General features: G+C 40.6%; 1 protein-coding gene and 1 long non-coding RNA gene across 3 annotated transcripts in view; both read right to left on the bottom strand.

Annotated features, from left to right (window-relative positions):
* The window catches only part of LOC112072355 (N-acetylgalactosaminyltransferase 7-like), a 48,429-nt gene extending 44,859 nt beyond the window's left edge, over positions 1-3,570 (bottom strand). The window contains 2 exon segments of one of the 2 annotated variants that reach the window (XM_024139759.2): positions 1,777-2,225; positions 3,242-3,570. In XM_024139759.2, the coding sequence (XP_023995527.1) occupies positions 1,777-2,225; positions 3,242-3,364 (572 nt within the window). In that variant the 5' untranslated portion in view covers positions 3,365-3,570. 2 annotated transcript variants of the gene reach the window in all.
* Positions 3,571-15,045: 11,475 nt separating this feature from the next.
* Positions 15,046-17,835, bottom strand: LOC139024807 (uncharacterized). The gene is made up of 2 exons (XR_011476165.1): positions 17,451-17,835; positions 15,046-16,002 (listed from the first exon to the last, which is right to left on the bottom strand). It is a non-coding gene; the product is annotated as an uncharacterized lncRNA (long non-coding RNA).
* Between the last annotated feature and the right edge of the window lie 8,845 nt (positions 17,836-26,680).

The raw sequence follows: 26,680 nt of genomic DNA on the forward strand, positions 1-26,680 counted from the left end.
CTGTCTATAAAGAATGAGGGGAAATATATAAAAGTTGCTTGGCGACATGGACAAAAATCCATATCACGATAAATTTACTGAATTAATCACTAACGATGAGTTGAACGATAAATGTATAACATACTTTTTACGTTTCCATGAACTACTACTTGGAATGCTGTACCTATCAATTGTCCCGTTTAGCAAACACCCGTGTTGGGTAAGGCGTTAACCTGTTACTTTTATATGTAATCAGACTGATTTTTATGAGTAATGGAGTGAAGTAACGCATTTTCAAATTGGGTAATGTTCGTTAATTTATCAAACAATGCCTGCGTTGTTGATAACCCATCCGGGATTTTGTGTTAAATGCTCCACAACAAAGCTTTCTCTACCCTTAACCTTGTTCTGAACACCTCCAAAACAAAGGTCATGTGTTATGGTAAATAATAATTTGTTCTTAACTGACTTGCCTAGTTAAATAAAATAAATATTAAATTCTTCTTACCATTATTAGAAGAATTATGCTACATTTCCACATTCTAAGTGGGTAGAATGTGGCCGATACAGACATYACTTGATAAACACATCTTCAATAGAACACCTAGGCCTAATTGGTGTGTAAATGTAAGCATGTGTAACTTTTCTCAAAATAAATGTCAAAATGACMCAAACACTACAAACAGAATWGAGAAGCCACGCCTTGGATCTCAAGGTGTGAGTTTGTGACACACAATATATACGGTTTTGATAATGGACCAACTGAATAGTTTGGACTGGTGGTATGCCTTTGTTCTGTTAACATTGCACAACCAACCTTTAAAAGCCTGCCCCACACCCTTGTCATACCAGCCCTTCAGGTATAGAATTGTGCTTGCGACACCAGAATAGTGGGTTATATTCCAATGTATGCACAAATGACAAAGTTGCTTTGGATAAAAGTGTCTGCTAWATGACATGTACCGGGATTGACATAAAGGGTTGCCCTATCGCCTAGGGCAAGTGAACTCTGAACAGGGTTCCAAGTTGAGCCTCCTCTTAGGTTGCCATATTGAGCAGGTYAAACCAAAACTGTAAAAATAATTCCAATAGCCTAACTGATCTTTCTGGTTCCTCCCCCCCCCATTGTTTAAGTGAAAGACAGACAATTTATGGCAGTCTGGCAAGTTGAGCCTGCTCTGATAATAATTTTTGCTGATAACTAAAATTATTTATATTCATCAGGTCTTTGATTCCTCCCGTGTCAGTAAAGGGCAGCTGGTATGGCATGTGAATTAACCATTTACATTTTCAGGCAAATTATCATAATCGTCAGGCAAAAAAAAAAGACCGCTGGGACTGCCTGACAAGCAAGTGCTTTTCAGACCTTAATGTTAAGCCATGGATACATTATGATCTTTAAAAAAATACATTTGTAACATTTGTGAAAGGAACAATGAAGTAACATTCAACTGGAACACCCAGTGACACATATTTAGAAGAGAAAAAAACATTAAGTTGATGACAGTTCCTTAACACACGTACCATTCCGATAGGCCTAGCTACATCCTTAATAGGGACGACTACTAGTCTATACAACACAGTACCACCAATCCATACAGTAGCCATCTACCTGGGCTCTAAGGCCTACTACTGTAATTACTCTTTATGGTGAATGTCACAGATTCCTTCTTCATTCCAATTCAACTGCCATAACACACAAACCATTCCAATAGGCCTAGGTCTAAAAAAAATTATACTATGACCCAGCACCTTGTCTATCTGCCTGGATTGGGCCTTGGCCTTAATACTACTTACTCTTCATGACGAATGTCGCTGATGGTCCTGTCTAGGGAGATCATGTCGCTGGCCACCATGTTGAAGCCAAATTCCTTAATGCTGGCCTGGGCGGCCTCGTGGTACTCCGCTCCCAGGACGAACGGCTTCGCCCCCTCCCCAGGCCCATCCTGCACCCCGTGGGGCTCCGGCTCCTTGAGCTCAAAGTTCCCCAGGGTCCCCCTCCTTAGGACGGGTGCCGAGTAGACATTGGTGTGGGGCTTGAAGGTGACATACTGTTTCTGGATGACATTCTGCTGGTTCTGAGCACCGCCGGCTGGTTTGCCAGGAACCAGCTTGTCGTCTCCTCTGTTCTTCTGTCGGATGGAGTCCAGGTCCACCTCGACCCCTTCAACATGGGGCCAGGGGACCACGGGTTTGAACTGGTCAGCAATGTCATTCTTAGGCAAGAGGTTAGGGGCATCTCCCTCCTACATAGAATCAGAAAGAGGTTAGCTAGGTCTATTGCTTTTCCAAGGCCTAAAATGGAGGGTGTGATAGACTATCAAGCAAGTTTAGCTGACAGCGGTAGCTACTAGCTTTTACAAGGCGTAAAAGGGTTAAACAGATGATGCTCTTCATCTAGGTTTGCAGGATCAGCAAAGGTGTTAATCTGCCCTACTTGACAGCGCAATTGGCTAACTAGTCCCCCAGCAATTAGCTTAAAGTCGAATTCCTTCACTGGCCACATTACGGTATGCACATGCGTTGATGTTCATGAGGTTCACAGTAAACATAGCTAACCAAGATAAAACAAACAATGCCGTGTAGTTTAACACAGTATCACTTATTCGACAAAGGCAATTACAGCTTCGGTGCGAGTCTTGACAGGTGCGAGTTTAGCTTCAGGGATGCATTAACGTAGTTGGCTAGCTTTCCAGGCATTCGTTGCCAGCTGGCTACGTGTCATTTCAACACAACGTTTTTACAATCTTGGTGGTGTCTTTTCATACAATGATAACTATTGTCGAATTCGTGAGCAACAGGAGACAATTTGAACGAGAGACAGCTAGCAGGCTAAAGCCTTCCGGGTATGTTTGATATTGTCGTCAAATCATTTAAATATGACCTAACGCAAGCGGACATTCAGGAACAAGTGGGGTTCAATGCAGGAACGCTAGCTAGCTAACGTTAGCTGTCTGATTAACTAGTTAACGTTAGATAACAAAAATGTATAAGCAACTGGTAGTTAACAAGACTGTCATCAAGTCCCAATGACATTTTGCACTCTATTAACGTTACAGTAACTAGCTAAAATAGACCCTAACAATCTCCATGACAACGACTCAGACTTGTTTGCTAGCTGACTTTAGCAGCATGGTTAGGTAACGTTAGCCATAATTACATGCCAGAAATGTTATAGAATGCATAGCTACAACAAAACACATTAAACATATAAAATGATAACGTTTGACCAGTAGAAAGCTGGTTGTAATTGAAAACTTACCCGTTTAGCAAAGGGATTTTCGTCGTGCTCTTTCGGCGAAAGGGAAGACCAAAGCACCACAAGCCCTAAGAATGTGGCAATAACTATTACACTACGAAGAATAAATCCAACTCTTAACCTCATTTTGAAAATAAGACCATCTACGAGGTGCTAGCTAACCTCGTTACTTCGTGGCACCCCTGTCTGCCAAAGCCAGTTCGAATCCCAAATTGAGCCAACCGTTCGCCTCTCCTGATTGAATCCCTCTCGTCGGCATGTAACATAACCTGCGCTGTCTGTCTGTCACACCCCTCTACTGCGAGCGAGCAAACGTTGTAATAAAAGCAGTGGCGACCCGTCATTCAGAGCAGGTGGGGCTCTTTTGAGCTTCATTTTTGTTGTTGTTGGTGGGGGGGGGGGCTTTCCTGTTTTGCATGTTATTTGGCATTACTACGTGTCACATATCAGTTGCAAACAATGTAAAAAAAWATATATATATATATCATTGAGTTAATAAAGCAGCATACAAACATGGTCTCTTTTTTGTTTTCTTGACTAAGGCAGCTCCAAAATGCAGGTGTTTCAGCCTAGCTCAGTGCTTTCTGTGGTGGTGGGGCAAGCCAGCAGAAAATACGGAGCGTTGCGCCGTGATTGGCTCAGTGTTCTGTCACTCATGGGGACACTACGTCACCGCCAAGTCTAAGGGTAGAGCTATGAAATTCAAGCTCCTTGGGTGCTGCCACAGAGTTACATTAGAAGTGCCCATCCAAGAAGGCTGAAGGTCACTGGCCACAGATAAAATTACGTCAAATCACCTTATATCTACAGTATCTTTGATTGGACTGATCATGTCAACATTATACTTTCAAAATCTTAGCTATAAGTCGACAATCTACTGGCAAATCCTTTTTAATACTTGTCATAAGAAGATAAATAATTAGGAGAAAATATAGGTAAACGTATCGGTGCTCATCGGCCATTGGACATGAACATTACACAACAAGATGGAAATCGCAAATTCAACAATGAGTGGTTTGGAAGGAATCAGTCGCTAACTGCAAGCATTGCAAAGCAATCATTAGCCTGCTATTCAGTGGAGTGGCTGTGTGGTCCCAAGTCTAAGATTAAGGGTCTATTTTCCTAGTTTAAAATTATAAACATTCAACATTGGCCATGCTGTCAATGAAGCTTAATTTGTGCCGCGCATAAAACAACTGTTAACTCGGAACTTCAAAATCGGACTTTAGTGAGTTCAAGACAACTGGTAACTCGGGAAAAATGAGCTATGACTGGGAAAATARGTTTAGAACTTTCATCCAACTCGGAATTGCACATTTCGGAACTCGGGCCTCTTTCTAGAGCTATGACTTGAAGATCACTGACGTCATCATGATTCTACCTTCCCCCCCTCCCCGAGTTCCCAGTTGTCTTGAAGGCACCATAAATCCAGAGAATGGCAGACTTTGATGACAAAGTTTGATGACAAAATTTGCCCATGAAAGACCGACGCGCCACCTTCCTGTTCAAGTGAGCACACCACAACAAGGTTAGTCCAAAAATGTCTTGTATGCTGCTGAATAAACTATGTAATATGCCAGGGAGATATGTATACTGTAGCTAAGAAAGTAATACTAAGTGTTGTGTAGTAAGCTGTTAGTAGCCCATGTGCCTCACCTTAATAATTTGATATATTTTAACCTCTTAATTTCGCCTACTGATCTGACTTGGTGGTGAACATGTAGCCTATAACCTGTTTTTGAGAAATATAATCATTGAATATTGTAAGAGCTTTCATTGTCTGCTTATATGCCCCCTTTATCTATCCTACAGTTCTGACTTGGTGTACAGGGAGAACACTGTAAGAACGGCCCATGTTCTGAATTCTGTTGCTGTACATTTCAAAAGTGCTAAACAAATAGATATATTGACTATGTGCGCCCTAGCTCGCTCATTAATGTCTTCATCGAAATTACGGATGGCCTCTTATCCGCTTGTCGTCCTCTTATGCCATAGTTTGTACATCTCAATTGTCAGTAGAAACCACATTAGTTTAAGCAAGTCAGCCATATCAGCTATGTTTTTTTAAGAGGCAGTAAATGAGGCTGAATGAACTGTTTCGCTGCCAGACAAGGCTTCGCTGATAGACAGGTGTAACAGTGGTAAGGTGTTGGGACTGCTGTTGGGACTCTGCTGTTGGGATAGCTTTATGTAGGCCCTAACAGTTTGTCACCGTTATAGTGCAATTAATGTATTTTTTTGTGTTGTGTTGCGTAGTGGCTTTGCTGGCATGCATCCCACATTTATTTATTTTTTGCCCCACCAAGATTCACATGCTAAAATCAACACTGAATGTAAGACATGCCTATCATTTCTAGAACGATGCAATCTTATAGAAATTGGAACGCAGGTTGAAAAGGTAGAGTGACACACGGATGTGGAGCAATCAAAACCAGGAAGCCGAAAGGCTTGTTTGATTAGCGGTTCATATTTGCATAACTATAAAACATTGCCACATTTCGGTAGGCTATTACCACAGATACAAGTCTTTGCTATTACAGATAGGTCCTTGATATCCAGGATCCTGGGACATCCCAATGCTTACATCACCCCATTGAAGATGACATTTCAATGGTTAAGTTCAGGGTTGTGGTTGTTTGGTAAGGGTTGTGGTTTAAGGTAGGCATGTCCCAGGATTGCACAAATCATTACAGATTGTTCCATCATGCACGGAACCAACCAGGGGCAACATAACTGAACATGTTGTGAAAGCCAACCTCACTGATATGTCACCTAGTTTACCGTCACCATGTTTTGAACAGTGCTGCCTTTTGAAAAATGTTTTTTTTGTTGGTAGCTCTGGGGCCTAATGCTTGTTTCAAATATTGACATGAATTTTGTATTTCAGTCATATACTGCAAGTGATTTTCCATTTTACGCACAAAATACATGCATTAATTTGAGATGTGAAATATTTCAAAAGCATACTGTAGGCCTCTGCTGCTTACATATCCTGGAGGTGTCAAACTTTGTTGACTCAAGTGTGTTCCAGAGATAGAGATAGGTGGAAGCTGCTGAGGGCASYACYGSTCWTAATAATGGCTGGAACAGAGRAAATGGAATGGCATCAATGGGCTCCCGAGTGGCGCTGTGGTCTAAGGCACTGCATCTCAGTGCTAGAAGCATCACTACAGACCCTGGTTTGATCCTGGGTTTGATTGGGAGTCCCATAGGGCGGCGCACAATTGACCCTGCATCGTCCGGGTTAGGGTTTGGTCGGGYTAGGCCGTCATTGTAAATAAGAATTTGTTCTTACCTGACTTGCCTATTTAAATACTTACTTTTTAAAAATCAAAACACATGGAAACCATTGATTTATTTGATAACATTCCACTAATTCTGCTCCAGCCATTACCACAAGCCCGTCCTCCCCAATCAAGGTGCCACCAACCTCCTTTGATAGAGATATACACACACACAACTGACTGGTTCTGACCCACGCCCCTACTTTTTTTTTTAAGGTATCTGACCAACAGATGCATATCTGTATTCCCAGTCATGTGAAATCCATAGATTAGGGCCTAACAAATGTACTTGAATTTAATGATTTCCTTATATGAACTGTAACTCAGTTTATATAACTGTAAATCATTGAATGTTGAGTTTATATTTTTGTTCAGTATACAATACTCTTACATACTCTCACATCTGCTCCTGCAACGCCCTCTACTGCTCATCCTGTGTCTCCTTGACCTGCCGCCACTGCCCCAGTACTCTCTTCTCCTCCCTCTCTCTCTCTGTGTGTGTGTGTGTGTGATTGTGTGGGCGGAGACAAGTGTGCTGGAGTCAGAGCAGATCCCCACCAGCTGCAACCTGTTCCATAATCAAGACCTCTACAAATACTCAGCCCTGCCACTTCCACAGTGCCAGATTGTAATCTCTGTTCAGTCAGTCTACGCTTCTAGCCGTTTGTTACTATTAGAGCCGGTTATCCTGTTATCCCTGTTTTCCTTGCCTGATGCTGTTTTCCTCTCCGCTACAGTTCCGCCTGCTCTGACTCTGGTCCTTGTCTCCAGTTCCACGTCTCGTCATCCAGCTACTCTGTCCTGGATTCCCCTCCGGACCTGCTTACCCTGTCCCAACCCCTCTCGCCTCAGCCTCCTCACCTGGTTTCCTGCAACCCACCTGAGCTTCCCCTGGCCTGCACTCCATCTTCCCCGTGTTTCAATAAATACCTTGGTTACTTCATCCCTATCTCCTCGTCTGGGTCTGCTCTTGGGTTGCACTCCGCGTAACACATATGGCATGAGAGGATGCTAAATGTTAAAATCTATTTTATTCTACTGCCATGTACCCCTGTTCGTATTCTTATATTTTATRATTCTTATTGTTGCTGCATTGTCGAGGAAGGACCCTGGAATTAAGCATTTCGTTTTACGACGTATACCATGAGTATCCCGTACGTACAACTTAAAACTAGAGGGATTGAAATTATATTAATACGTTACATTTATTGAAAATGTGCATCTGAAAATACTTTACTGATTGTATTATTAATACCAGCCATGGGATATACCCTTTTTGCCAATGTTTGCAACACTTAATAGCAATAACCTATATCAGAGATGGGCAACTGATTGTGGTAGGGGCCCCAAGAAATGTAACTCATGGGGCGCAGTGGCTCGAGGGTCTGCGGCCTCCCTCATGACAGCAAAGTAAGTTTAAATTTCATTTTCTGCAATTCTGCACATTTTGATATGGAGCATAGAGAAAATATTTGGTGTTTTAAAGCAAGTTTGTAATTGTACACATTTTGCCATAGGCAGAGAAATTAGCATTTCTACAGCTCATTTCCTGCATTTCTACACATTTTGCCATAGGGTGGAGGAAAATGTTTGCGGTTTTTAATATAACTGATGATCAACGGGCCCCACCCCGGTCGGTAATTCGGTTGTGCTTACTACAAGGTTAGATAGCTGTCCGCTAGACTAACATACCAATCTAAAAACATTTAGCTGACAATTGAGTGAGGCTGAGGCACAACCAAATGTCGAAATTACACCTTGTGTATTCTATTATTCTAACTCTCAACAAAAGGGAGGCCATGAGTTGCCCACCCCTGCTCTATATTAACATAATGTGTGTTGTAGACAGCCTTGAGGTGACTTCTTGACATTCCACATCAGCCTCCTACAAAGAAGCAAAACTTGTTTTATAAAATAAAGTGGGACAGTGACGTGAGGCATGATTTGAGAGGCCGTAGAATAACTGCTCATTTACAGAGTATCTTATCGCTTTCTAACTTTTGGCAAGGTCTCCGTATCAAGAGCAATCTATGTAATATCTAAATTATAGCCTATGTTTTTATATCAGTTTTGGAGCAAAATAGTAGAATGACTAGAGAGAAGATGCAGTGGMGAATACATGGACACAGCTGACCTCTCATGTCCATTTATGGTAACTACAGAACAKATGACTAAAGCTGACTGATTGAATTCAAAACAATTATGAATACCTTCAATAGATTAGAATTTTAAAAAAAAAGCAATTAAGACCCAAGTTAAAGGTGAGTAAATGGAACTTAATTCCATTTGATGCATTTTTCTCTACTCGTATTCTGACCTTGAACTAATGCTGCATTCGTAACCAAGTCGGAATTGGGAATTTACCACATACGACTGGGAAAAATACACTTGAATGCCAACTGGTAATTAATTACTAGTGGGAAACTCGTCTATCATTCTGCGTTCTCCCACATGCTGACCTCTGACATCACCTACTAAGTCTGACAGCACAACTGATTGGCAAACYTACTGCAAATTGAGAAATCATAGACTAAACTGATTACAAATAAGAAGAAACTATACTATGACACAAAGATAAATGATATAAAGAATGATAGTAAAAAGCTTTGGAGCACATTATATGAAACTTTGGGCAAAAAGGCAAACAGCTCCATCATTCATTGAATCAGATGGCTCATTCATCACAAAACCCACTGATATTGCCAACTACTTTAATGATTTTTTCATTGGCAAGATTAGAAAACATAGAAATGACATGCCAGCAACAAATGCTGACACTACACATCCAAGTATAATTTACCAAATTATGAAAGACAAGGATTGTAATTTGTTATTCRGTAAAGTGAGTGTGGAAAAGGTGAAAATAGTWTTGTTGTCTATCAACAATGACAAGCCACCGAGMTCTGACAACTTGGATGGAAAATTACTGAGGATAACAGCGGACAATATTGCCACTCCTATTTGCCATATCTTAAAATTAAGCCTACTAGAAAGTGTGTGCCCTCAGGCCTGGAGGGAAGCAAAAGTCATTCCGCTACCTAAGAATAGTAAAGCCCCCTTTACTGGCTCAAATAGCCGACCAATCRGCCTGTTACCACCCCTWAGTAAATTTTTTGAAATAATTGTGTTTGACCAGATATAATGCTATTTTACAGTAAACAAATTGATAAACTTTCAGCARGCTTATAGGGAAGGACATTCAACAAGCACAGCACTTACACATATGACMGATGATTGGCTGAGAGAAATTGATGATAAAAAGATTGTGGGGGCTYTTTTTCAGACGTTAGTGGGGCTTTTGACATTACCAATCATAGTCTGCTGCTGGAAAAACATATGTGTTATGGCTTTACACCCCATGCGACATAGTGGATAAAGAGTTACCTGTCTAACAGACCACAGAGGGTGTTCTTTAATGGAAGCCTCTCCCACATAACCCGGGTAGAATCCATAATTCCCCAGGGCAATCTTTACTAACGACATGCCACTGGCTTGGAGTAAATCCAGTGTGTCTATGTATGTGAATGACTCAACACTATGCAAGTAAGCTACAGTTAGTTCGTTTCAGAATGGGTGGCACGGAATAAGTTAGTCCTAAATATTTCAAAAAGTAAAAGCATTGTATTTGGGACAAATCATTCACTAAACCCTAAACCTCAACTAAATTTTGTAATGAATAATGTGGAAATTGAGCAAGTTGAGGTGACTAAACTGCTTGGAGTACCCTGGATTGTAAACTGTCATGGTCAAAACATGTTGATATATCAGTAGCTAAGATGGTGGGGGGAAGTCTGTCCATAATAAAGTGCTGTTCTGCCTTCTTAACAACACTATCAACAAGGRAGGTCCTACAGGCCCTAGTTTTGTCTCATCTGGACTACTGTTCAGTCGTGTGGTCGGGTGGAACAAAGAGGGACTTAGGAAAATTACAATTGGCTCAGAACAGGGCAGCACGGCTGMCCCTTAAATGTACACGGAGAGCTAACATTAATGATATGCATGTACATCTCTCATGGCTTAAAGTGGAGGAGAGATTGACTTCTTCACCACTTGTTTTTATCAGAAGTGTTGACAAGCTGAATGCAGCTTMGACACCCATGCATACCCCACAAGACATGCCACCAGAGGTCTCTTCACAATCCCCAAGTCCAGAACAGACTATGGGAGATGCACAGTACTACATAGAGCCATGACTATATGGAACTATTCCATACCAGGTAACTGATGCAGATTTTAAAAAAATAGATAAAAATACACCTTATGGAACAGCGGGGACTGTGAAGAGACACACACACAGGTACAGACACACAAATACGCACACAAACACTACCACACGCACTCTACACATGTAATATTGTTGTATGGTGGTATTATACCTTGTGCATTGTAGATATGTAGTGGTGTAATAATGTTATATGATGTACTGTTTTATATGTAATGTAAGAACCTTAATGTGTCGGGATCCCAGYAAGAGTAGCAAAGGGATCSCTAATAAATACAAATACCTACRAAGGAAATTACCCCGATAACAGCATTTTCGGCAGTTAAATGCAACAACAAAACATTATTTKTAAAAAGCAATCTATTAATATGTTTTTTGAACACTATCATTTGTTTACAAGCATGATAGCTGTACTTGTAGTTTATGCAGCTTGTTTGTCATTAGCCAATCAGCGTTTCTCAACGAGTTCAAAGCACGTGACTGCATCCAACTGGTATTTACGACTTCACAACTGGTAAATTCTCAGCTCCCACTTGGTTACAAAGTCAGCATTAAGCATGGGGAAACGCATGTGCCAGCCAAGTATTTGTTTGGGGTGGAGATCACAGAAATGGAGGTGTGGCAGAGGTGTGTGTCTACAGATACACGTATTCTGACTTTGACTTAATTCCCTCATAATTCCTCCAGTTTTACACGCGAAGAAACCATGAATAAGGTCGAGCGAACCTATCGGTTCCAAGTGTAAAACATATACTTTCTTGTTTCAGATAAAAATAACACCATTCTCCATAAACTGTCATTTGGGCCCACCTGTTTTGAGACCCACATTTTTAGCAACCTCCAAAAATGTAAATGAACCCTTGCTGGGAGATTTGGAGAGACCTGCTCAGTCAGTCACTCGATAATATAAATAATACTCTCGCAATCTGTTGATTTTATTCGATTATATAAGATTAAAATTGTATGTTAAACATCGCAGCGTAGTTGAAAGATATATGGAGTGTAAAAATCCCGAAGAGGGTYGCCAGCAGAGATAGGTGGGATGGGCTGAGGGAAATCAAGGGTTGGAATTTAGAACTGGAGATGAGTGGGAGTAAAGTTACTGATTGAGGGGTGGGGACTTATAATATKTTTTTAAAAAGCATATCAACATGACAGGCATTTCCGCCCCTTTCCTACAGTGAAGTATAAAATGCTGTGACCTTATGCATAATTGTAATTGTATGGCCTTTTATCTAGCAGTGATGAAACTTGGAGACGCAGGCCAAATGGAGAGGCTACTGCAGCCTGGCGCATTTGATGACGCGGCAAAGCTTTGCCTAACGACAGTCGTGCCAAATGAACCTTTGGGAAAGAGGATACCTATTCAGTTGTACAACTGAAATGTGTCTTCCACATTTAACCCAACTCCTCTGAATCAGAGAGGCGCCCGGGGGGCTGGCTTAGTCCACATCATCGGCGCCCGGGGATCAGTAGGTTAACTGCCTTGCTCAGGGGCAGAATGACAGATTTTAACACCTCSTCAGCTCAGGGATTCGATCCACCAACCATCCGGTTGGTTGCTGGCCAAATGCTCTAACCGCTAGGCTACCTGCCGGCACTCTCAAAATGTTTTAATTGTATGCCCCGACGACTTTGACTGTTTCTTACCATTTCTATCATGTTAAATATTAGTCACTATCAGCATCGACTGTCAGAAATAACCACACATATTTAACTGCCAATGTATCATTGTTTTGTTTACCTTKATTTGCTTTGTCTGTAAAGGCTGCCACGTCCGTGTGGTTSTTGCTGAGGYTCACTAGTAATAGTTGATCATATTTAATGTAAAACAAAAAAAATGAACATGTAGGCTGATTAAATCATTATGGAGCGCAGACCAAGCTGAATGTTTGTAACAGTTTGAACCATCATCACACAATTCCATTCAAGTGCAGGCAATAGGCTAGGGTAWACTATTGTACACTATTCTCCCTATTATTATTCTTTCTACACTGATCTTCCAACATGACCTTGGGTTGATGAACTGAATGMGGCAAATTTCAGAATGAATGAAACCACTGAATGAATGAAACCCTATTTTTCAATGAACCTTTAGTATTCATGAAAACGTCCCTAAACATACAACAGTGTTTTGAAATCTATGCATGGGTTCTCAAACTGAGATAAATATCCATATGTTTTGACGGCTATCTTTCATTGATCTCCATTCTGAAAGCATTCTCCATAAGGCTACATTCTAATATTGTGCAGATCAAAATCAAATGAAAAGTACKCCGCWTTTAAAGGACACCCCCAGAGGAAGTTTCCGCCACTATTTCGATGTAATTTCCTGTCCTAGAGATAAACATCAACAAATGYGGCACTGACAACTTCGCCACAGATGGAAACCACTGGACTATCTTTGACTTTGCCATCTATTGTCATCTCCAAAGTTTTGACATTGTCCGTAAATTGCGGCTGCGAATCCGCRATATAAATAGTTGAAGAATAAGATGAAGATCCGGAAATATTGAACAATGTTTTTCTATATTGAACAAAAATATAAACGCAACACGCAACAATTTCAAAGATTTTTCTGAGTTACAGTTCATAGAAGGAAATCCATCAATTGAAATAAATTCATTAGGCCCTAATCTATGGATTTCACATGACTGGGTCGCAGCCATTGGTGGGCCTCGGAGGGCATAGCCCCACCCATTGGGGAGCCAGGCCCAGCCAATCAGAATTAGTTTTTACCCAAAAAAGGGCTTTAGATCCAGCAGAGCAAGAAGACAGATGTGGAGGTCTTGGGCTGGCATGGTTACAAGTGGTCTGCGGTTGTGAGGCCGGTTGGATGTACTGCCAAATTCTCTAAAACAACGTTGGAGGTGGCTTATGTAGAGAAATTAACATTCAATTCTCTGGCAARAGCTCTGGTGGACATCCCTGRAGTCAGCATGCCAATTGCCTGCTCCCTCAAAACTTGAGACATCTGTGGCATTGTGTTGTGTGGAAAAACGGCACATTTCAGAGTGGCCTTTTCTTGTCCCCGGCACAAGGTGCACCTGTGTAATGATCATGCTGTTTAATCAGCTTCTTGATATGTGGTAGAGCAAAGCCAAGTCAGACGGTGCTCATGGTTCTCACAGGGGAAGTGAAATGATAGGCTACATGTAACTATAAATTCCTTGAATAAACATTTTGCGGGTGCCTTTTCATTATCTGGATAGACACTTGTGGTTTCTAGCTAATGTTACACCAATCAAAGCAGTAGAGCGTGTAGTGAAGCAAAACTTTAGTGGACAAAATCATTAATCTTGGGGCGACGGGGGAGTGGGTTTGTAAAACGCTATCATATGACGCAATTATACCATTTATAATATATATATTTTAATACAGACTGGATTTTTTATTTTATTTTTTATTTTAATTTTATTTTTAAATCGGTGAAAATTTACAAATTATCCAATGGATTATGATAATTTTCTAGTAAGAAAAGGAGGTGCAAAAAACATTTAATTTGCTCCTACTTGAATTTGCTCCATGGCTCAGGCGGCCAAGTGGAACAAAGGCTGTCATCTCAGTGGCGAAGAGGAATAACATTGCAGCTGTTTCTGATTAATAAACAATGCCATGCTGGTGGGTGGTAACATTAAAATAAAACCCAGCACCGAAACGAAACATAGGCTGAAAATAATTTGTATGTCATATCATAAGAAAAGACTGCATTCACATGGATTTGCACAAAGTGGGCAGTTTGGATTTGTCACTTCTAGCCCAAATATATCATACTTTGACTAAAACGATGACTTATTGAATTAAATCGTTGGGAAACACCAAAGGGTAAGCTCTGGCCATCCTCATCTTTCAGCTCYAAAAAGTGGATTTCTACTGGTGMGYGCGAATAAAGGGATTGATGAAGATGAACAAACAGAACAACTCCCTGATCAAATTGGTAGGCCACCCAGTGGGTGTGTTTTCTGGAATTTGATCAAATGTATACATTGTGCACAAGGCAGCCACACCCACAAACCTTGTTACGCACGTGCATAGGGTAAGTCTGAATAGCACATACTAAGAAGTGCTMAAATCAAAATGTGTAAAAAAAGGCATACATTTCCTAAGACTGAATCGTCCCATTAGTGCACATGTAGACGAGTTTTGAAAACTCTTCAGAAGTGGGCACACAATCATCACTTTTGAATGAGCACCCACATGCATAATCATAAGTCCATGGGCGTCTTCTTGGCTGCTATCTCCATGTATTATCATTGTTAGATGTGTCATCATATAAATGCTCACACACGCCATACAATTGCAATATTTCATGTACTTTTTTCAAATTTTATTCATGTTTACTACATCATTTTCATTGGCTGAACTTCACAACTTCAAATCGTACAATCACGGGACCAGAAATCTGAAAAACCCATTTAAGTATACACTTAATAAATTATTGTTCTTAAAAAAAAAAGACAAAATAAATTAACACAAAATAAATACTAATAAAATAATGATGGAAAATAAATAGCCTTACAAAAATGAGCAAATTATTCATGAGCCTCCGATATAGTACAAATCCACCATGCGATCTGGAGAGAGTGACAGTTGGAAAATTCCTTTTTCAACCTGATACAAACAAATCCAGTCTACTAGACCTGCTGTGTTTGACCTTTAACCSATAGAGGACRTAGAGGACAGTGTTCTGGAGGTTTCTGTGTCCTCGTCCAGCAAGGTGCCCCTGTGTGGCGGCTTAGCTTGGGTCTAGTCTAGTCTGATTAGTTCTCTGAGAATAGGCGACCTTGAACGTCCCATCAGCCCATTGGGCAGAACCAGGCAGAATCCCAGAATCTCTTTCAGCCAGAAAGGAGTCTTTATCCTCCATTTTGGATCTGATCCCATCGGGCAGAGGATCCGCAGACAGAACAGAAACGTAGCCCCAGCCCCAGCCCCCCCACCCCCTTCTCTTCCACTTTGTAGCCCCCACGTTGATGAGCTGGGGGGTCTGGGAGACAGGACCGCTAGCTAACTGGCTGGCCGCTTGCTGCTACAATGCACACGTTTGTTTTGTTTTTTTTGTCGTGGGGGTTGGCGCCTGGTTCCTAGGAGCTGGCAGCCGCAGCGCTGTTGAATTTGTCCAGGACGGTGGCGTTGACTCTCTGGAACAGCCACTGCTGTGTCTCCGACCCAGGGTCGCATTTATTCATGAAAATCCTCTTATCACCGGGACTGCAGTCCATGCAACCGCTGCTCACCAGGTGGTACAGCAATTTATCCTGTATGTGTTGGCCCAGAGAGAGAGAGAGAGAGCGTGCGAGAGAGACAGAGCGCAAAAGAAAAAGCATGAGGTAGAGAGAGGAGAGAAGAGAGAGAGAGAAGCAGAGCAGGAGAGAAGAGAAGAGAGGGAGGAAAATAAGGATTGAGATAAATTATTCAAATAAAGTAGAGACAGGTAAGCCTGTCTCTGGCAGACAGGCTGCTGTTTAATCCTGCTCTCTCATCTCCCACTCCCTTCAAACAGATTACAGATGGGGAGCTGAGCATCTGACGCAACAAGGTATTCCTCCCTCCATTCTAATCAGAGTTTACTTCATTCATGGAGTGAGGGGTCTGAATTTGGGAGTTAAACTAGGCTGAGAAATATGAGTTCAACACACAAGAGTTTTTAAACCCAGAGTTCCAACGGACCATTACATTACTTTTCTGAATGTTTATTCTTTGGGTTCATCCTCCCTTGCATGACAGAAAGGGAAAAGTAACAAATTCAGCTGCAAAAGAAAGAGGAATTGAAGGAAGTACGAATCGTTGAAAACTGACAACACAAAATGAAAAATACGTGTCTGGCTTCCAATAATAATACCAGTGATGGACTCAAACGGAAAAAGGATTCTGTGGGAGGGATAAAGTTGTGGAGAAAGATGAGGAGGTGGAGAACGCCTCAGAGGTATTGGCAGTCATTTTGTTCTCGTATCATGCGTCCGCCTTCCTGATTTTACAATGTTCACACAGCCTCAAGCCACCTCAGCCCTTTAATAAGCAGCTATTGCCATCTGTGTAGCTTGAGTTCAAGACCTGACTGTGTTGTCTTGCCACAGTAATGGAGTGGCAAACAGATCTGGGACTCACGCTGGCATCTGTGCACCTCAACCTCATTGAGTCATTCTAGTCAGAACCTTAAGAGAGATGGGACTGTAATGACATTCTGATTTTGCGCTGAGTAAACATTKATCTCTCCTCCCTAAACGATGTGGAGGAAATAGGAGTGGTGCGACGATAAAATAAGTCCCCTATTACTTTCCTCTACCTGGAACGCAGCAGTAAAAACYCGGTGTACATCTTTTCTGTTTGATGACTTTGATATTGTGTTGTGACTGAATACATCAGGCCTACTTTCCTTTACTACAGTGTTTACGTGGCTACGTATGGACATTTCCCTGGTGTGTAGGACTGCTATCTACGCAATTTAGTTAGATTGCCTTGCTGTGGCTGTGGAATAACCACACAACTTATGAGTTTTAGCTACCGTCCTGTGGCTGTGGTAGTAATCTGAATGATGAGGTGTTTGATGTGGTGTTATAACAGTAAGTTACCAGGCTTTCTGTTGATTATTGATTATTTATTGATAATTTACATTCCACATGGAATATAAAGCCAAAACAGAAGTAAAGTAAGTACCATACAGATACAATATAATCGTGTTCTATTTAATTCTGTTTAAAGTTACCTTCCTATAGCGCCAGTGCTGGTTGCCCTTCATGCCGTGGCAGTCGTACAGTGTGACAGGGGAACTCTGGGAGATGGAGTCAAAGCAGAACTTCCTGGTGTGGAGAGGATCCCCTGGCCTGATGTCCTCTCTCCAGCCAAATGTAAATATCTGAGTACAAACAAGTACACAGGCACAACATGGTATCCAAGTTCCGTTATGAGATTCACAGTATGACTACCCTAAAGGTCATTTTAGAGGCGGATGAACATGAGGACAAGAATGTGGTGATGATCTGTTCAGATTTAACAGTAAACAGCAGGAACATTAGTTGCATATGAAGCAATCGCCGGCTACAGTACCCTAAACTTGTTTTGTATTAAAGGAAAATGCTGGCCAAAAATGATCTTTTGGTATTTGTTTCATTAGTCCATTGTTGATATACTACTAATATGTTTTTCATGTCAGCAATCAGGTTTTCAAGATATATAACTTTCAAAATACATAAATAATGCCAGTATGATGCAAAATTATAATAACTGCATCATACCAGCTGTATTGCTGTATTTTGAAAGTTGTATATCTTGATTGCTGACAGGCAAAAAACATTTTGGGACTATATCATGGGTGGAATCTTCCTTTTAGCGTAGTTCTGTGTATTTCCTATGTTATGGTTCTTTTGCGAGACTAAGTGTTGTGATGGCTGTTTTGCAGACAGCACATGTTGCAACTAATCTTTAATCAAACGATTGAAATGATCATCTTTAATCAAAGGATTTGCAGGGTACCTTCCCAAAAAGGTATTTCTTGCAAGGGGCAGTTCAAACAATAACATTTGCAAGTTATATTCCTTAAGTATCAATGGGTACATATAATTCATTTAAAAGTCACAAAATGGATGTAGCAATTGCAGATTGCTGCTTTAAATGGGGCTCCCTGCCTAAATAAAGGTTAAATAAATAAAACATACTGCTACAGTATGACTCATGGAGGGGCCATTCATTCCTGACTATTACTGACTGACTGACTGAATGATTAACAGGCCGGACTCATGGAAGGGCCATTCCTGACTAATACTGACTGACTGATTAACAGGCCGGACTCATGGAAGGGCCATTCCTGACTAATACTGACTGACTGACTGATTAACAGGCCGGACTCCATGGAGGGGCCATTCCTGACTAATACTGACTGACTGACTGATTAACAGGCCGGACTCATGGAAGGGCCATTCCTGACTAATACTGACTGACTGACTGACTGATTAACAGGCCGGTGATGTGCTATAGTATAGACCACACCCCGCTATACAGTATAATATAGTATAGACGACACTGTACCATACAGTTTAGTATAGACTAAACCCTACTATATAGCACAATATAGTACAGACTACACCCCGCTACACAGTATAATATAGTATAGAATACACCCTACTATACAGTATAATATAGTATAGACTACACCCTACTTTACAGTATAATATAGTATAGAATACACCCTACTATATAGTACAATATAGTACAGACTACACCCCGCTACACAGTATAATATAGTATAGAATACACCCTACTATACAGTATAATATAGTACAGACTACACCCTACTATACAGTATAATATAGTACAGACTACACCATACTATACAGTATAGACTACACCTTACTATACAGTATTATATGGTATAGTCTACTCCCTACTATACAGTATAATATAGTATAGACTACACCCTACTTTACACTATAATATAGTATAGACTACACTGTACAAAACAGTTTAATATAGTATAGACTACACCCTAATATACAGTATAATTGTCAGGGTTGTCGTAAGAACTCGACCAAGGCGCAGTGTARGTAGAGTTCCACATCTTTAATATAAAGTGAAACCTAAGCAAAACATGGTGCACATGTACAAACACAAAATAATATCCCACAAACACAGGTGGGAGAAATATCTACTTAAATATGATTCCCAAATAGAGACAACGATTACCAGCTGTCTCTAATTGTGAATAATACAAAACACCAACATAGAAAATATAAACTAGAACAAAACATAGAAATGATAAACTAGAATACACCTTAGTCACGCACTGACCTACTACACCATAGAGAAACAAGGGCTCTCTATGGTCAGGGCGTGACAATAATATAGTATAGACTACACACGACTGTACAGTATAATAGGGTATAGACTAAACCTACACCCTACTATACAGTATAATATAGTATAGACCACACCCTACTATACAGTATAATATAGTATAGACAACACCCATATAGTAAAACATAGTATAGACTACACCGGCACCCTACTATACAGTATAATATGGTATAGACTACACCTACACCCTACTATACAGTATATATCTAATAGAAGATATTATCTGCCATTCCTTGTAGGTTAGTTTCTTTGCTCCATATCACAGCTCACAATTACTATATCTCCTTCAATCTCATACGCCACACACACATAAGAATATCATATGTAATTTAATCTATCACCTACGGCCAATATACTAAATAATCATCCTCTGTAATGCCTCTACTCTGTTAATTTAGGGGAATACAACAAGGCAACAAACATTGAAGAGAAGCTTATACCAATTGAGTATAGGCGTATACATCTTTTTACAATCACTACCATTCTCCTCAGCAGCCAACCATTACGTTGTTATGTATCTCCCCGGATGTGCACGCATAGGTCTATATGCCAACTGCATCGCCATGCTACGCTGCCCACCAGAGTCTCTGCCTTCCCCCAGGCTGCGGTTCAGCGCCCAGCTCTTAGTTCCAGCCGCCGTCACACCCTGGGATCCTGGGCGGTCACCCGCCATCTCGCATGAGCGTCTCCGTTAGAGGTTTTAGGCCTTGGTAAGATACCCTATTGTCCAGTATGCTAAAAAAATATAAAAATACTAAATGTCAATAAATAACTTATACACTTCTACATGTCAAGTTCGCTCCCTACGGATACATGAGCGTCTGCCCTAAATGGACTAAAAATTAATTAATGTTAATATGTCAACATTACTCCACAACTAACAGTCAAACACGAATACCCATAAACTTTTGCTACAGCCCTAGCACTTAATGTCTCTGTGCCCCATCTACGTCTCGGCACAGGCCGCTATAGCAACTTTTTATAAGAAGTCCAACGTCTAGGTTAGCAAAAAATATCAGAACCATACTCCTCTGATACCTCCATCCCTGGTCCTTCCTGTCCATCCATGAGGTAACATAAATTCAAGCTGTAGTCTTCCACTCTCTGACCCCTAAGACCTCCTCTTCATCCAAAACTTAACATTCACTCTTCGCCGCTCTCCATTCTCCTTAATTCTACTCCCTCTCACCACACTCTATAAATCTCACTCTTCTCCACACACTCTCACTCCTCTCCCCTCTCTCCTCTCTCTACTTCCTCTCCTTTCCTATCTCTCCTCTATTCGTTAGCGTGCATCGCCTCACGACCAAAACATAACTCCAGCTACTTTAAGATTATCTACAGCATATCCTCCATTCTGCTCTGCATTAATTAGCACCATAACTTATCATTACACACACAAGCTTCACCTACTGCACTCGCCTAGATAAAAGATATGACAGCCAACGACACACCTACAAATCTCAATTGTTTAAAGCCTTTAGTAAACATCATAGCAACACTTTTAAATCTGTCTCATCATAGTAATCAGACTGTTTCCTATGAACTCACCGTAATAATAGAGCGAGAATATCTTCATAACACACACACATTACCAATCCACTACCTATACACATCCACTCGATCACAACATCACACATCATCGACCTCCAGCCAAACACTTAAGCCAACAGCGATAACCCATCGTCACATCCACACTACCCTCTTCGACATACACACGATAACACACAACCACCCTACTTGTATACAACATCAGTTGGCATCTACTGTCTACTACAGCTTAGCTGATGCACACACCAGCGATCTTATGCACAAGGTGCCCATTCATCCAACTCTCGTATATACACTGGATCCATATCCCTACTAATTCTGAGCATGTAGAGTAGGGTACAAGTCTCTGTACGATCTCATCCTGTGTACATACACACGTACAATCGATAAGGTTGAGTTGTGCGGTGTAGCTGTTGTGGCTGCTGTTCTGTTGTTATTAGTGGTGTTGTTGTTCTATGTTGACGGTGGAGAGAGAAACTGTGGAAGATGGTTGCTGGTAGTTATGGTGCGTGTATGTCGTGGTGTACTTACACGACTACGGTGGGTGACGTTGTAGTCTAGTGCGAGTGACTGGGATTGATGCTGATTGTTTTTGCGATGGTGTGATGGTAGCTTCGCGAACGACAGACAGACAGGGAGGCACGAACAGACAGACACAGACAGACAGACGACAGACATACAGAACAGACAGACAAACAGACAGCAGACAACAGACAGACAACAGAACAGACAGACAGGACAAACACTCACAGGCAGACAGACAAGACAAGCACAGAACAGACAGACAGACAGACACACAGACAGGACAGACCAACAGGCAACACAGACACACACACATAAGCACCCACCGCAACAATCATCACACCACATGCCTCCGTTCGGCTCTAGTTGGCAGGTATGCTGGCTGTGCGGCTATCACTCGATCTGTTGATAGGTATGTCCGGTTTCGTTTTTACTATTCCACGCCTCCCTCTCTTTGTTCCTGTAGATTCTAACCTGATCAGGTCTGTTATAGACTTCCCAAGAACGATTCCGGCCACGCAATAAACACGACGACGATCTATGTAATTCCACAGCCTGTCACCGTACCTGATTCTTTCTATAGCGAAAGAATCAATCTTAAAGCACATCCTGTACACACACTGGGCACATACCTATTAACGAAAAAACACTATGTAGGTACAACCGGACCGGGTATACTGTATATATAGATGAACTGTGTCTACGTCCACCTTGGATCCCTACACCTCTGATCTTCTACCTGACCCCTGCGCCATCAGTAAACCCGAGTTATACGTATACTATATAATAGACATGCTATCATAAGAGCCCCTAGTATTTAAGCTCTTATTACTATTTTTTATAAAACTTACGAACAAGCGAGCACACTGATCCGTATTCAGGAATATTTATCTAATTATACTTAGAAATTAGCGAGCCCTTATCAATACAGAAACACATAACAAGATGTAAAATCACACACTTACTACTATAGAATAGAATCAAGGATGTAAGAAATCTGACACGTACCATAGGAAACTCATTATACCACTTAGCCCATATGGAGATGACTGGTATAGAGGTTTCATTCCTGCGTTCGTGTCCTCCTATCCATAAGTATACCGCTGTGAGTTACTTTGTATAGTACGATGGTTAAGCTTTACAACTGTAAGAGCCATGAGTTGAAATCGAGAAAGACTCATATGTTAAAGCTTGAAGCCATGTGACAGTGTGCTCTGCCAAGCCAACAGCTTAGTGTTATGTGTTAGGGCTGCTAATGTGTGAAAGGCCTAGTGTATAGTGATTGAGGAAACCAGTGAAATAAGTCTACCAACAGATACCGTCTGTGAGAGTGCGCGTAGAATGCCACGCGTGAACATCCAAAATTCTTAAGCGAGCGCCATGCAAGTGTTATGCTGAAGCCCCAAGTTCAACTGGTTGAGATGAGCCTGCCAGATCTGTAATCTTATGTAGGAACGCCACAGTACAATGGTGACGGGAATCCAGTGACGTGGATGTTTGTGAAGCCAGCATGGTATGGAGCATTGGGATATGTCTGGAAAACACACCTAAGGTTATGAGTGCTTTTTTCGTAACCCTGCTCCAGTATAGCTGTCTCTGTCAACCAAGAGAGCTACGAAATGTGCCTTAGTGATACTATCCAATTAGTTTAGCAGGTTGCAGACGAGAGCCACACATAGCGCGTGAGATTTAGATTAGCTGTGGATTATGAACACAACCGTACAAGTTCGTAAACTCAACCTCTGGTCGGGCACAATTTCCTTGATATCTAGCATCATTACATTATTACATGTACATAGGTGTAGTCTATTATTATGATCAGATAAGCGCGATTAGGATCATGAGTCATTCTCTTAAGATGACCTCAGTGAATAAGTTATGGTGTATAAAGTCCTAATCTTAACAATGAGTGTGGGTATACTGTGTGGATATAGAGCTCAAGACGTAGACTAGTTAGTTGTGAAAAGCCTAATACTAGGTCATTAAGAGTGTTATGGTGACTAAGCCAGTTAGTACCATAATGATGTTAGACTAAGCCATATAGTAAGTAGTGATAGTGGAAATCCTACTAATGAAATGTGTTAAGTACCTGAAAGGCTCAGCGGTTAAGCCTGTTCGTATTGAGCATACACTCTAATTCGTTATCTATAAGGTGAGTGAATACCATAGAGTTAATAGTGATTGATTGACGTATACCAATTAACATAGTTGATCTACGACAGCTCAAGAGATGTCAAATGATCTTGCATATAAGACCAGTGTGTATGAAATAGCTATAACGCAAAATGCCATTTACTTACAAGTAGATGTGAGTGTAAACCAGTTGACAGTTGAGAAGCCAGTGATAGAGCGTTGTATTACTGAAGCCAATGAAGTATTGTATTGCTTGAAGTCCAGTGAAGTGATGACGAGAATGCCATACGTAGAGTTTAAGTGAAATAGAGCGTGCCACATTCGTATATAAACAAAATAGTGTGTGGTAAATAGCTCTGCTAGTAGTAGCGTGATAGTAGGTGTCGATTGGCAACAAGTGTGAAGTGAACAATTCAGGTAAATCCTGATTCATTTACAGTATACATCAATTACTCTATAATTAATAATATTGTATAGTGCGTTGTATTAGCATAAATGACTCATTCAGCCAAATCACCTGTACTATATAAGTGCTGTTGCTGTAGAGCCACAGCCCAGACAGGAGAGACAAGTGCCTGGTAATTATTATGATAACCTAGCATAATACTTAGCATGTCGCTTAGTCTATACTATATTTACTGGTATAGAACGTATTTAGTCTGGATATAGTCATATGGTCTATACTCTACTCGATACATTGTTATGTAGTAAGGTGTAGATGCTCTACTACAGATAAACTGATTAGAAGCCTAGGTTGTGTAGTCTATATTAATACTGCCATAGTAGTATCTACGTTCTAACTGCCTTATCTATGTTGCAGATATGACTGAACGGACCGATAGTTAGGTTTCGTGTGTGTCTATAACGGTCACATAGCCAAGTTCTCTGTTTTCAACGTTCTGTTGTAGTCGATTAGGTAGCAACCTCATAGATATGCATTTTACAACTTGTTAAGTAGAGGTGTGATAGTCTTAGCAGGCAGGCCTTCACCTAATAGTGATAAGAGCTCCATTACCGGTTGTTCAGTTGTGTTGAGTCTCTGAAGCTTTATGACATGATCGATACTGCGGATATCAATAGCTCCAAGCTAGGAAGTATTCTTGCTCAATTACTACTAATCACGAGAGTAACTGAGGTCTATGTAGGTTCTAGCCACCTCTATACCATATTTTTCATAGACTGGACCAGTACGTAATAAGGATACATATTGTATACATCATGTACTTGTCAAGCATGCTCGACGTCCCTAATTATCTCAATCAATTAGAAATAGAAGCAGGATATATAGATAAGTGCGTCATTCTAATACTATCACCATCTCTGTAAAGGTTCTTACGAGATGGATGTTCTTATGATGTCCATTAATAGTACGTGACCTGATATTAGGATATGCTTACAGACTGTATACTACGGCATAAAGAATAAACTCCCATAACATCGAGTTGACTAAGCTAGCTCCAATCTAACTATATACTAATATCATCACTTCAGCAAAGTCAGCCTTAAGTTGAATACTATATTATACTGCCTCTCATCCATTAAGTGCAAGTCAGTACTCTATACTCTAGATAACTCAAATTAATGCCAATGTAGTCTCCGGCGAACATATATTCATTTTGATACACTGCCTAGATAGGTTAGTAAACCATTTCGTGTATACTTTTACGAATTAAACATCAGCTATTCTATGGTTTATCTTTTGCCATAGTCCTATTCACTCTCGTCTTCACCAATGTATTCTAGACTTGCTACGATCTAGAGTCTTGTGTCCATACGTGTTTGGAGTACTCTAATCATATTTCTTATATCTCATTCTAGCACTGTGATTTGATAGTGTATCACCGGACATATGGTTAGGCAACCATACATTAATCGAAGTGGTCCATGTTAACAATGATCAGCTTGTTAAGTCTTATTACCATCAGTCTTACTGATGGGTTATCAGATACGAATAATTCTCTACCCCATCTAACTAATCTATAAATCACAACTTCTATTAGATATGCCTTAGTTCTATTCAACAACTAACATTAACGGTCTCATATCACTAGCTATTATAGCGGTGTTCGTCACTATTACAAACTACACAATGCACTTACCGAGTTATAGTTTAGTGCAGCGATATACACTACTCAATTCTATTCTATTACTAGACAATAGTGAGCTAATGTCGACTACTAGTTTCTAACCTATTATCTCGTCAAAGTAGACTTAAACGTCTATACATGACTATACTTCACATTATGACGCTGATTATATGTTGCTGTCTCTATGAGCTACGCTATTTCAACTCTATGACGCATTTACTGTCAGTAATACACCCACCATCTAGCCATATGTTTGGATATACACCTCATTGGGAAAATTGTAAATAACTTGCTCATTCTAGCGGTTGTATAAATCTGTCATCTATACCATATTATACTGATATAGTGAGGTTAGTCTATACTATGTTTTTACTGTATGGGTGTAGTCTATACTATATTATACCTTATATAGGGTGTAGTCTATACTATAACTGTATGGACAGTTTGTCTATACTATATTATTACTGATAGGTAGGTGTGGTCTATATTATACTGTATGCATGGTGTAGTCTATACATATTATCTGTATAGTAGATGTAGGTAGTTCTATACTACATTATACTTATAGTAGGGTGGTGGTATCTAACTATATTCATACTGTATAGTAGAGTAGTGTAGTCTATACTATATTATACTGCCATTAGTAGGTGTAGTCTATACTATATATACTGGCATAGTAGTGTAGTCATACTTATTATACGCTAAGTAGGTTGTCTATACTATATTAATACTGATAGTTGTTGTAGTCTATACTATATCATACTTTATATAGGGTCTAGTCGTAAAACTATAT

This window comes from Salvelinus sp. IW2-2015, unplaced genomic scaffold, assembly GCF_002910315.2.
Source record: "Salvelinus sp. IW2-2015 unplaced genomic scaffold, ASM291031v2 Un_scaffold1900, whole genome shotgun sequence".
Classification (NCBI taxonomy): Eukaryota; Metazoa; Chordata; class Actinopteri; order Salmoniformes; family Salmonidae; genus Salvelinus; species Salvelinus sp. IW2-2015.